The sequence below is a fragment of the Panicum virgatum genome, chromosome 5K (genome assembly GCF_016808335.1).
Source record: "Panicum virgatum strain AP13 chromosome 5K, P.virgatum_v5, whole genome shotgun sequence".
Classification (NCBI taxonomy): Eukaryota; Viridiplantae; Streptophyta; class Magnoliopsida; order Poales; family Poaceae; genus Panicum; species Panicum virgatum.
This window is the reverse complement of record NC_053140.1, coordinates 19,323,084-19,336,455: the sequence shown is the minus strand read 5'-3', so window position 1 is coordinate 19,336,455 and position 13,372 is coordinate 19,323,084. Positions and strand designations below refer to the sequence as shown.

At 44.5% G+C, this 13,372-nt stretch overlaps 2 protein-coding genes across 2 annotated transcripts; both read right to left on the bottom strand.

Moving 5' to 3' along the window:
- Positions 1 to 670: 670 nt before the first annotated feature.
- LOC120706845 (protein disulfide isomerase-like 2-2) lies at positions 671 to 4,043 on the bottom strand. Its single transcript, XM_039991571.1, has 11 exons — positions 3,772 to 4,043; positions 3,020 to 3,104; positions 2,791 to 2,888; positions 2,646 to 2,701; positions 2,333 to 2,450; positions 2,200 to 2,227; positions 1,982 to 2,073; positions 1,583 to 1,739; positions 1,374 to 1,498; positions 1,151 to 1,250; positions 671 to 1,057 (listed from the first exon to the last, which is right to left on the bottom strand). Exons 1-11 carry the CDS (start codon positions 3,948 to 3,950, stop codon positions 989 to 991), a joined length of 1,107 nt encoding a protein of 368 aa, XP_039847505.1. The 5' UTR covers positions 3,951 to 4,043; the 3' UTR covers positions 671 to 988.
- Positions 4,044 to 9,138: 5,095 nt separating this feature from the next.
- Positions 9,139 to 9,876, bottom strand: LOC120710579. The gene has a single exon (XM_039996224.1). The coding sequence runs from the start codon at positions 9,590 to 9,592 to the stop codon at positions 9,266 to 9,268; it is 327 nt and encodes a 108-aa protein (XP_039852158.1). The 5' UTR covers positions 9,593 to 9,876; the 3' UTR covers positions 9,139 to 9,265.
- Between the last annotated feature and the right edge of the window lie 3,496 nt (positions 9,877 to 13,372).

Sequence of the window (13,372 nt, the reverse complement as noted above, 5' to 3'; positions counted from 1 at the left end):
TATATATGAAGGGCCATGGCCGATTGAGGGTAATCCCAATCGATTCACACAATTACCTTTACCTTTTATCCTCCAAACCCTAACTTTTCCAACCCCATCTTCTGTTCTTTGCTCGTCTCCACGGCGTTCGATGACGTTCTGAGTATCCTGCCGACCTCAGAGCAACCCTAGCTCCATTAGCTCCGACGGAGTCCCTCTCGAGCTCTTGATTCTAGGTCTTTGTCGTGTTCCTGGAGCACCGGTCTGACCGGTCCGCTATACCGGTATGACCGGTCGGCGCAAAGAGGCTGCTGGTGTTGATCGTTTTGACGATCTTACTGCGCGTTCTAGCGCGTTCGAATGTGTGACCAGATTTTGCGTCAACTGTCACAAAGGGTGAGGAGGGCCGCACCAAGTAATCAGCAGGGTTCGGCGGGTCGGAAATAAAAAGAAATTAAAAACAAATACAACCAGATCCAGAAACGATCAACCAATGGCCGCGGAAACTAGAATTTTCTCAATCGCGTGCTGTTTTGTACTTTTACTGAAAATGTTTAGACTGTACCAGAACCAATCAACCACCACATACTGAAAACAACAGTACTCCGTAACTTCGATGATGTGATGTTGGCACACGTTGTTTCTCCAGAAAATGTTCTTAAAAAATTGCGGTAAACCATCTCAAAACAGGTTACTGGCCGCATTCAGCTTTCCAAGCTCGTATTTATCGCATAAAGTGAGCCTTATTGGAATAAAAAATCCTGTTCTGTAGTCACAATGTTTTCTATCGCTTCTCTCCATCCAAAAGTAGACTATAGTGCTACGTAATAAAATCCATGTAAGCGCGAAGAAAAGAACTGTGAACCACAAAATGATAAAAGTATCACGTATGCTCGAGGGAAACCCCCAAAATTAGTTCTACCAACAATCAACTCTCATTATCACATCCCCTAAACTTGCAGTTCTCTTCGCCTATATCTGAAACATGAAAGTTGGGCCAGCCGTTGCCTTAGGAAGAGAATGTCGAAAGAACGTTCTTCTTGATGGTAAATTCATCTGCCTTCGTGGGGCTGATGGACTGCAACAAGGAAAAGACCACAAACATGAGTAACCAAATCTAGACGATGGAACACATCAACAAAAGCTGGGCATTGAGATAATCGTTCCCCACCTTCTCCAACATGCGCTGAAGCCTGTCAGTTTCCTTCTTAGTATAGTCATTGCCTTTCTCTAGGATCTTCTTTGCGATGGTTACATAGACCTTTCCATGCCTGATTTAAGTAACCAAGGGAAATTCAATGAAATTCTACTCACGGAACTGATAGCATTACTACAATATGAATTGAGATCATTAAATAGCTTAAAATTAAGTAATAACTGAGGCGAGAGTTTACTTGGCAGCAGAACCACTGAGCATAGCTACCTCCTCCTCCATACTGGAAAGGACTTCCTTCCGCTTGTCACTGGCAGCACCAAGGAACTCCTTTGCCAGGGCATCCAAACTTGCTATGTGGCCAGCCTAACAAATAACAAACAGAGCGTGGCCAGAGTTAGCATTTTGCCTGAATGTGCAGCCATCCAGTATTGTGAGTATGTCACAAACCTCTGAGGTGAGTTGACCCTTTGTATCACGGCTGGTACCACTCTTCTCATTAATGAACTTGACAAAGTCACCCAAGTCCCTGCCGCCATCATAATCTTCACCAGCTTTGTTTCCCTTTGGGAAAAACTTCAACGTAGGGAATCCGGTAACTCCATACCTGAAAGTGGCATCACAAGTTATAGACAATCATGTACAGTACAGTATTTATTGAATACAAAAGAGCAAGCCAACAAACATGTTAAATGTTGTGTTAAGAGCAAGCCAACGAACGTGTTCAATGTTGTGTTGCATATGAATACTTGTATTCACAGGAAAATGACATCACAGCCCATGTACTAGATAGCAAAATCAGGGCAATATCTGTAGATGAATCATTTTTTGATGTAAGATAGAACATACTTCTCAGCCAAATCCCTGTGTTTGTCAGCATCAAGGTTTGCAATAACAACCCCCTCATCCAACTTGAAAACAGAAGCCACCTTCTCATAAATCTGAAAAAAAAATACAAGAATTCCTATTAGACATGCAGAGATGACAAAGATCGCTAACGATGCTTGCAAGAGTAAAATTGCAATAGAATATGTAGCATAAACTCAAAGCTAGACTCATGTACTAACAGGAGCAAGACTCTTGCAGTGACCACACCTGTACAGCAAAAAAAAATACCCAATCAATTAGATAACCAGGAAAAGTTCAGGGACTGATGGTGCAGAAGACCATCTGTAAGCCTAACACCACCTAGAAACCTACCATGGGGCATAGAACTCAACAAGGACGTCTTTTGTTTCATCAAGGACAACTGAGTCAAAAGTCTCTGGGGTGAGCACCACAACACTTGAAGGAATGGTTGCCAGCTTTACATTTGTGCCTGAAAGCCAGAACCCACAAACGTTTAGACATTTGTTTAGCATAATGTGACTGCTTCATAATGCATATTATATAGCTAATTTGAAAACTTGAAAATAGTTTTGTTACTTTCTATACAACAAGCAGAGTGAAGATCAAGAAGTGTGCGTGTTAAAACAATAAATTCAAAGGAATCTATAGAGGGTTAAATTGCCACCTCCTTCAGTATTAACAAATTCAGCAAGGGCTTCCGCAGTGCGTTGTCCTTCATACCTAAATTGTCAAAGAAATTTGTCATGTCATAACTCATGAATCATGGAAACAGAGAAAGCCCTGGAAAATTTAATATTGTGTAGCCTCACTTTTTGGGCTCCAAGGATCCTTTTGGGAACCACTGAATTGTTGGATATCCAGAAACTCCATATTTGCTGCACACACTCTTGTGCTCATCACAATCAACCTAGAACAAGAAATTGGAGTTCAATAATAAGTCCGTGATATTATCATGTATGCACCAAGTGCCTATCACTTTCCAGTCCATCGTTTGTGGCATAGAATTTATATCAGGGATTGAGGCATAAAATTCCATACCTTCGCGATCAAGACGGATTTAGCTTTCTTAAAACTTGCGCCAAGCCTTTCATACTCAGGAGCAAGCTTCTTGCAGTGACCACACCTGAACAAACAAAATAGGCAGATCATTAGATCAGATATTCTTTGAGGTGCTGAAATGCTCATACACAGAAACACTCAATTCCAAATGCAGTACTACTTTCAGAAGTTTAAACTATTCACTAACAAGCGAGCACTATGCTGCATGTAGTGTCTAAGAAACCATAAGTAATTCCAGCTAGATCTTACAACCCCACTAGAAACCTATTAAACGCATGCCCTCATGATCCTACTGTGAGGAAGTGAAGATCCTGATCTCAGGTTCATGTTTGATGATGAAAATAAATGAACAAACCTTCATGATTCGTAATTCAACTGAATTCAGGATTAGTTTTACCAATTGTGCAGAAATTTAATCACAGCCTGATCAATTCATACCGAAAGATACGGAAAACCAAAGATCCAAACTCTGGAACTACAGGGTGCTCCTACAAAGAAAATCCAAAAAAACAGTACCCACCAGACTTTCTGAGCCCAAATCGGAACCACTAGAGAACTACAGCAGCCTCAGCATCCCCCAATCCCAGTAGCAGCTAAATCGACCCACTCAGGTGCGCGAAGATCTAGACTCCGCAATCCACTGCCCAACCCAAACACGGACCCGATCCGATCCGATCCATCTAAATCGCGCGTCGATCCGGGAGGCAGAGAGAACGGGGACGACGGCGAACCAGGGGGCGTAGAACTCGACGAGGGCGCCGCGGTCCTGCCCGACCTCCTTTTCGAAGGTGGACTCGGTGAGGGCCAACACGTCGTCGCCGTCGGCGAGCGCTGCTGGGGCGGCGGCGAAGGCGGCGGCGAGGAGGAGGAGGAGGGCCAGGGCCCCGCGGGAGATCTGGGAGATCGCCATGGATGTGTTGTGGTCTGGTCTGGGAAGCACCCTCGAGGTTTAGGCGAAACTGGCGAAGCCAAAGTCTCCTCCGGCTCACTTGTCGTTTTAAACCAGAAATAATTCCTCCAAAAAATAAATCAGAATCACGCCTTTTTTTTTCTCCAATAATATACTCCAGCTTACCTCGTGTGGGGAGAGTAACGTATAAGACTGACTCCAACCGACTAAGCAACGGGCCATGCAAAGGCAAAATGCCTGGGTCGGGTGCACTGTAGCGCGAGGCATAATCTCTAATCGACCCTGCATACCGGGCGTGCAAAATAAATCTGAGGTGAGAGAAAGTGCAAAATAGCACTCGCTCGGCCGCGAGGCAAAGGACAGTCCTCCAACCGTCGACCCAGGAGAGAGAAGAACAAGCGGTCGCGGGTGCGTTCGGGACTTCGGCCTCCACGCGCGGCGGGACTCCAGGCGGGTGATGACGAAGCGCGTGGCGGAGCTCCAGGCGACCGACGACGAAGGAAGCGGCGGAGGCAAGGCGGTTTGCAAGGTGAGCTCCGCCATTCCCCACCTTGATTCGTTCTTCCGGCGCTAGGGTGTAGGGAGATTTTGGTCGCGCGGTGCAGATCCATGGGATTGGAACCCAACCTGTCTCGATTCGCAGTGCTTCGAACTGATTGGAGTCGGATTTGGTCGATTTGATTGCATTGCTCGGCCATGGTTGCTGTGCCTAGATCTAGCACGCTGCGGGTGGGGGGTCCTCACTCCTAGTGTCCGATAACTTGTTTCTCCCTTTGCAGTTGCAGATGACCACCCCTGAGAACACCCTTCAGTACTCGGTGTGTCCGATAACTTGTTTCTCTAATCTATGACACTTTTTTGTTTTGTTACCGGCGCCGGAACGTGGTGTCGTCGAACAGCGGCTCCGACGCGAAGTAACATCGAACAAGCTCAGCCCAAGCGCCTTCCCTGTCTCTCCGAAGTACCTTGTGCTCTGGGACCGAACCACCCCATTTCCGATGTCGGCGCGTCGTCGCCAAGACAGCAGCATGAGTAGCTGCGGCTTGCAGGTGGAGCCTCCTCTTGCGCGAACTTGAGAAAAAAATCTGAAACTCTGCAGAACGCCGACATGGTGGGGGATTGGGGGAAGAACCTGACGATGCAAACCGAAATGCGAGTGAACTAGTGCAATACAATCACACCGGCTACAGCAATGGAGCGAGGGAAGGAGTACCTTCATTCCCGGAGTGATGGAGAGCGCGCGTGGAGCGTGCGGCGCTGCGCTCCGCCACCTCCGCCACCAACGCATTGCCCTATCTGCGCGCGTCGATTTGGGGCGGAGGGAAATGTCCCTGCTTTGCCGCCAACAGATTTCGGTGGGCTAGACAATGTTTTTTTGCCTCTCACGATTGGAGGACCGGCAGTGCAAAGCGGGCCGGCAAAATGGCCCAGCCATGCAAATGGCGAAATGCATGGCCAATATGCCTCGCGCCGATTGGAGTTAGTCTAAGCGATGATCTACAGCTTCAGATCGGTCCTTGTGTTGATTGAGTGGATTTCACTCCAAATTGTCTTCAAATCTCTAACCTATTTGTTTGACACATGCCTAGCAGTTTATTGCATATCGGTCCTTGTCTGATTGAGTGGAATTGTATAGGTGAAAAAAAAGCGGTAAACACCACGACGAGAAAAGGTAAAAAACTATACTCCTCCTATATTAGATAAAGAATACAATCTACTTTTTTCAGACATATTAGTGGTGGTTTCAAAAGACTCTTGTACCCTAATTTATTGACCTCACAAATCTAACTATTTAATTACGTAAGTAGTTCATATCCAATTTCTAGAATTGCACTATTTGTGAAATTGTTTTCAAACGTTAGGATTGTACTTTTCGGGGGATGATGGGATTATAGTGTGTACGTTATATCCTTATCATGGTACTTTTCTGATCATTGATATATCTGAAATTTTAACCTTGACCCGTTTTAAAGAAGTAAATTGCATCTGTACAACAACTTTTAGAATGCTTAATTTAGTATATGACCATATCTAAGCGCCACAACGGCAATGTATATGTCGGATCGTATGGAGAGGGTTCATTCACGCAAGAATAAATAATTGAGCATTATTTTGATGTTAATATTTGTGTTGCAAAGCAATGTATTTAGCCAAGATGAGAACAAGTTTAACAAAAACTGTCCACTTTGAAATTAAGAGATATTTTTTAGGAGCATGAGATATATTTGTTTTCTTTATGTAGAAGTATAATATTACCCGTGTGTTACCACGGAAGCTGAAAATCTTCCAACTCAATAAGTAAGAGTAACATAAAGATTGATTGTGGAATATTATTTTTTGGTGCCTTTTATTTGACAGCTATTTCAGTCCAACACGAGAGCATCCTTGACTGTAGGCAATAACACCTGCGTCTGAACTTATAAATAGGTTTCAACTCCGTTCAACAATCAACCATAGAGATTGTACGTATTCCCACTATTCTAAAACAGACTCTTACTTGCGGTTCTTCCATCGGTACTAAGGAAGTGAGACCAAAAACCTTGGTCTTGGACATCGGATATCACCCAGTGCCTAAGGCCACCTTTAATACCGGTTAGAAAGATTAAAGTTGTTGGACCAATATGTATCCACCATCAAATTGTTGATGGTGGTTATAAGTTACTCTTTAAAATATGTTGTTTGAAAATAGGAAGATATGAGTAGTTTTGTTTAAATATAACACTTTCATAGTCCCATAGACATCATACTACATTTTTCATAGATTTTTTTGTTAAAGTTTTAGCTCAAAGACCATATAGATTAAAAAAAAGAGTCATAAAAAATTTAGCATGAGCATAATGCTAAGAGCAGACGCACCGCAATTTTACTGATCTGAGTTGCCGAAAGCGGAGCAAGGGATAGTGCCGCTTCACTAGGACGACGAACCATTGTATGTCTATCTCTACTATTTCTAAAGCAAGTAATATTTTTTTGGTCCATCAATCGGAACTCTAAACGGCATCTAGGCAAATCAATCAGAAATCCTAATCGAAATACTGACAGATCAATCAGAATCCCAATCGAAACACGGACAATCAATATCTCTCGCACAATTACGATGTCTGTACATGAAGTGAACGAACACAAATTGATGGTTTACGTTAATCTATTATATTACTCGTAGCATGCGCTAGAAGAAACCATTTATTCTGTGACGGAACAATTTCGTCATAGACCACTGCAAAATCGTCATAAAACAATATCTATGATGTTTTTATAAAACGTCATGGATTGAGCGTCACAGATTGAACAATCCGTGATGGTTTCTAACTGTCATAGATTGACCCTGAGCATGCACAGCCTAGCCAGATCCAATGTTTGTGACGAAAATAAACGTCACAAACTTCGTCACGGATGCAATAGTGGAGTGACGTGGCTACTGTCATGAATGTCTACATGACTAATGACATGGCATGTTGTGCTGACGTGTAATTGATGTGGACAATGACATGGCCACTGACGTGGATGATGATATCATCATGGATGCCAATTTATTGACAGGCCAAAATGAGCACAGACTATTTTTTCGAGGAGAGTGTAGCCCATTTATTAGCAAGCCAAAATAATTACCGGGACAAATGTTCCTAGGCCCAACAGCACACTAAATTCAACAAAATATATGGCCCAACAGATTTGAATAGCTCATTTTCACAACCATTTCAGCCCAGCCCAAGAGAAATCATACCATACAACAACAGTCATTTTTTCGCACAATAATCAGTTTTAATATTAACACACGGATACATCATCTCTGGTTTTCATCCAGATTCTAACACATCCAGCAATCCAGAAATTGAGCATGACAACACACAAGTTTGTTGAAGCAAACATCACATCCCATCCCATCCCATGATGTATTCTACAACAAACTTTTGTTGCTTCTGCAACAAAATGCTGATGTAGCAACAAAAGTTTATTGCAGAACACATCCAATCCCATGGCACATAGGCACTCCACCAAAAACAGCAAAACACCGCAGCAAGCAGCAACAGAATGGTAGCAGTGGTACAACAAAACAACATATGCAGTTGCTTAACTTCGTCGAACCTGACTTAGCACTAGTTCAAGTTTCGCTTCCACCTCAGCTTGCTTCTTACTTGTCTCTTCTTTGTCCTTGATTCTTTCCTCCTCTATTTTCTATACTTTCATTGTCAAATCATCAATCTGTCTATGTTGGGTGTTGATAATTGATCGAAGTTCAGCATTCTCTGCTTGCAAATCTAGAACATCACCATTCTATTGACTGGATGTAGGCTGTGCAATCTCGATCACCACATTGCGAAGGAACTGATTCTTTCGTGTTTTCTCAGCAAGCACATCAGCTACAACCTGATCCACAGCCTTGGGTGCTTCACTTTATGTAGTTGTAGATAACTTGTTCTCCATTTGAGCCTAGCAAGCAAGCAGCAAACCTGGTTCATGATCATTAGCTGTAGATTGAAAATGATCATTTAAAATAGTATCATTTAATACACGGGCATTATGCTAGTATTATCAACTTCTTGATTACTTTGGCAACCATAACAGCAACTGTGTCAGATGTGGTCGTTTCTCCTTTTGTCCCGGTCGGCAACTCCTTTTAGTCCCGGATCTTAGAACCCGAACTAAAGGGTCTGCGAAGCAAAAAAAATAATTGCACAAAGTCAGCCCAACTCTACACAATCCAATCTCACCTCGTGCAAAACTTAGTTACCACCTCAACTGCACAACACATGTGATCCTATGGAATGCTTTTCTTTTAAACTCAATCATAGATGACCCTTTAGTTCTGGGTAGTACCACTAACTAGGACTAAAAGTCCTTTAGTCCCGGTTAGTGATATCACCCGAGACTAAATACTCAAGATCTTTAGTCTCAGTTGGAGCCACCAACCGGAACTAAGAGTCACACTTTAGTTCCTGTTGGTGGCTCCAACCACAACTAAAGTTCTCCACCATCCCCTAACCGTTGGACCCGAGACCAACACCTCTACCGGACGGTAGCAGGACCAAAGCGTAGTAGTGCCACCAGTATGCTAATAACACAGACCCGGCCACTAGTCAGCCATTGCCACATAGTTGACGAACTGCGTATAGCTACCTAAACCATGCACCTATGCCAAGTTGGTGAGGCGAAGATCGATTGTTTAGAAAAAAATTAAGCCACAATATTTGGTCGTAGCAACAGATTAAAGCATACATACATATTATACACAAGCATACATACACGAGATACATTACTAATCCGGTAGCTGCTCTCCGGCCCGGCAGGGCGAATTGAATCGACACATCGCTAAGCTAATTGGAGTCCGGGTTGGCGCCGCTTGGCACCTGATGTTTACTCACTGCGTCCACGAACGCTGAGCCGCCGCTGCCGCTTCTTCTCGTTGCTGTACTCTCCATGGCCCGTGGATGCGCCGCCACCTTCTCCTTCATCACCGCCTGATCCACGGGCTGCAGCTCGGGCACTGCGTGCGCGGGGAGAAGCCGCCGCCCAGCAGTGGGGTCCGCGACGGCGGCGTGCGCCGAACGAGAACCGAGCAACGACGGGATCTGCAGGACGAGGAAGGAGGAGAAGAAGAGGAGCAGCAGCAGCAGGGGGCGCGCGGCGGCTGAGCTGGGCATCGGCCACGCATGCCTCGAGCTGAGTAGAACTGGATCAGATGGTCAGCAGCGTCCACGCCATGGATCGAGCCACGCACCTTGTTAAAGCCAGCCAGCCAACGGGTTGGGACTTGGGAGAAGTGAAAGCTAGCGGAGACCGGAGAGCTTGGGAGAGAGGGATTGGTCTTGCTGCACTGCAAGGTGTGAAAGCCGATGCTCTGGACTTTATTTTTTCATCACTCACACTCACAGTCAGAGAGTCACAGTCACAGGTGAGGTGAGGGGGTGTCTCAAAAGCAGTTGACGCGCAAAACTCGAGTGTTGCCTACTGTGTGTGCGCGCCCTGCCTGCCTTTGTGTGTGTGCAACATAGACATGGGTGCGTGCACGGAAGCGGCTAGCTAGCATAGCAAAAGCCTACCTGAGGTCTTGACAGAAAGGGCACACACTTTATTTCGCTGCTTTTTTCAGATCAGAGGACTTGACGCCCAGGGCTGGTCGCGCGGGGGGGGGGGGGGGGGGGGGGGGGGGGTGTTAATAATTATATTATATAAATTCTATCAATAAGTCAGGAGCGTCCAGTTGATTCATGTAAAAAAATTATACATATTGCTACCTCCATCCCAAAATATTAAACTTTTTGACTTTTCAAATTCAAATTTTTCATCTTTTTTTGACCGTAGATGGTAAAAAGTATATAAAGATTGACAACATAAAAGTGATATTAGTTTATTCGTAATGAAACCAACTATTATAACATGTAATTTTTTTATTTAAAAGTAATTATATTTTAAGATATTATTGGTCAAAGATGAAAATGTTTGACTTTGAAAAGTCAAAAGTTGTTATATTTTGGACCGAGGTAGTAGTATTTATGATATTATCGTAAAAACGTGTTCTAGCAATTCTATAGGGAAAGTCATTAATAATTAAATGTATAAATCAATATTACCCATATATTTCTTGAAAATTTAAAAACAAATAGCAATTGAAACTAGAAATCTAGTGCAGGCTGTGTTCGAGAGTGTTCAAGAGTTGCTTGGCTTCCTATGTTCGAGAGTCATCGTGACGCTTAGCAAAGTACGACTCGTGGGGATGCCGGCCTGCAGGTGCTAGAGGGAGTCACGCAAAGGCCAGGCACAATGTAGACATGAATTATGAATTATAGTAGCGGTGGCAACAGCATGGTTCTTGCCCGGAGCACTAGAGGTGTGGAGCCTCTAGTGTGGCCATGTGGATGTGGTGGTGTAATCTCCAATGTGGCTACTAATCAGCAACGTCAGGTAATTGCACCATAATAAGGAGCGAGAAGATGGCATAACGACGTCAGGCTTTGAAATTGTAGTATCCATCTCATCGTCAGAGAGAAATTTGTCGTAGTCACTTGAATTGTAGTCGACGAGGTCGACCCTCGCCATAGGGTCATCGTCGAGTTCTTGGATTTCTGTAATAATTGCCATGAAGATTTCGCGAGAAAGGTCTTGTGTGATCGGAGTTTCTGCTTCATGCAAGGGGGGTGCCTTCTTGAAAGGGAATGACCACGCTCTAGAAACTATGATTCAGATCAATGTTCTGAATCCGGATTCAGAGTTCTGTGTTATCTAGTTTGAGTATTTGATTTTAAATTTGTGCATAGTATTATGCATGACTCATGTCATGGATTATGTTGGTGTAAGCACTTGCGGTTTTGTAATCAGTGTATGGACTTATGTTTTGTAAACAGCGTATGAACATGTGACACTTTTTATGATAGTGAATTATTTTTATGTGTTTACTACGTCACGTGAGATTTGATGTACTTATTATGAGAATTGTATCAAATTACTGAAATGTCGTTTAATTTGATAATGGTGACAATTCTATTTTCACTGTCTGCCCGTAACACAGAGCGGCGGTGAAAATGTGGTCACCGCTACCCTAAACCTATTTTCACCGCTGGTCTATAATAGGGACCGGCGGTGATCGTGTTACAGACCGACGATGGAAATATATTATCATTGCTGGCACGAAAACCGACGGTGAAAATATCCATTTTCACCGCCGATATTTCACCGCCGGCTGAGTTTAGAGTTGGCGGTGAAAATGAATCTGTAATAGTGCATGACTGACACGCGGGCCATCCGCTGCCGCCGGCCAAGGCATCGTCGGTCCTACCAGCCAATGACCTGCCGAGCGCCGTTGTGGCCGGGCCGGCCTCCTCGATCGGTACACTGGCCGATGTGCGCAATGTTGTTTGACTTGTTTGTTCCGTGCCGGGAGCGGGTGCTTTGGGTACCCATTTTCACACCGATGGCACACGCTAGCTAGTCGTGGGGGACCCAGCCGGCACCGAGCAATGCTGATGTAGCCCAAGATTTCTATTCATCACGCGGGTGGGATCCGTCCTGTTGTGAAAGGCTGCCGCCACTACTATTTATCTTCCATGGCGAGGTTAGCGGCGGCCGGAGTTTCGGGGTGGAGGTTTAGAAGATGGGGAGAGGGCAGGGAAGCTTGGCGGCAGAGGCGGGTTGCGGGTGGTGTTGGTCGCCTGGTCGGCGGCGGGTTGACATGTGGTGGGGCGGGAAAGCTTGGGTCCGAGTTTATTTAGCGTCAGCGATGGTGAAGGGCTGCAGTGGAGGTACCGTCGGAACCAGAGGTACGGTGGCGGGGCGTTTACCGTTCAAATCGCAGCGCGTGATGAATAGATGCCCCGTATAAGGGGCTGTTTGATATCAGGAGCTAAAATTTAGTTCATATCACATCAAAGAAAATTTTAATATTTAGAAATATTAAATAAAGATTAATTATAAAACTAACTGTAGAATACTAGGGTTATATTGGGATACGAATTTAATGAGGTATAGTAACTCATAATTAGTGGATGGTTATTGTAACATCACTATAGCAAATTATAAATTAATTAAATTTATTAGATTCGTCTCGCGAATTAACACTCAGCTATCAAAAATATTTATAAATAAATTTTATTTAATACTTCAAAATGATAATATTTCTTTTATTGTGACAGAAACTTTAAAAAATATCTCTGAAAATAAACACGACCTGGCCGGAGAGCGGACCGGGCGACGTGCATCAACAGCAACCCAATATTATAGGCTACTGGTTGTCGCTTCGACGGGTCGCCGAGCTCGTGTCACGTCGTGCCGGGGAAGAAGCCGAGCCGCGCACGGTGGTGTAGCGTTGGAGGTGGAGCGACTCGCGTGCTTCGCGTCAGGCCACTCGTCTGCTACTCCTACGAACCTATCTAGCTGGCAAATTTGAATCGTCAGCAGTAGCAGTGGAACGACGGAATGAATGCTTGGAGCCAGGGAAAATCCGCGGGCATGCCGGACAAGTGAGTGGCAACCGGCAGGGTATCGCCCCAAATTAGACTTTTTCACGAAGTATTTTATTAAGAGAAAAATTTAAAATTAAACTTGGTACAACAAAATGCATGAGTGGCAAGGTTTTTTTACCGACCGGAACCGGTTCGGAAACCGCGGTTACCGGTGTAATCGGTCCGGACCGGTTCCGGTACTGGCCGGTTTCAAACCGGCCCCAATTCAAAATTCAAATTTGAATTCAAAAAAATGAAAAAATTCCAAAAAATTCTAAAAATACTTCAAGTTGCGACGAATCTAATGGTGTCAAATTTTTTCAAGTATTCGTTCATTTAGTATACTTTGCGGGCATTTGAAGTTAAACAAAAAAAATATGCCGGCCCATTAAGGCCCACTTTGGCCCATCGCGCCGGCATCATCACTCACGCCCCCCCCCCCCCGAACCCTGACGCCCGACGCCCCCCAGAACCCGCTCCCACTCC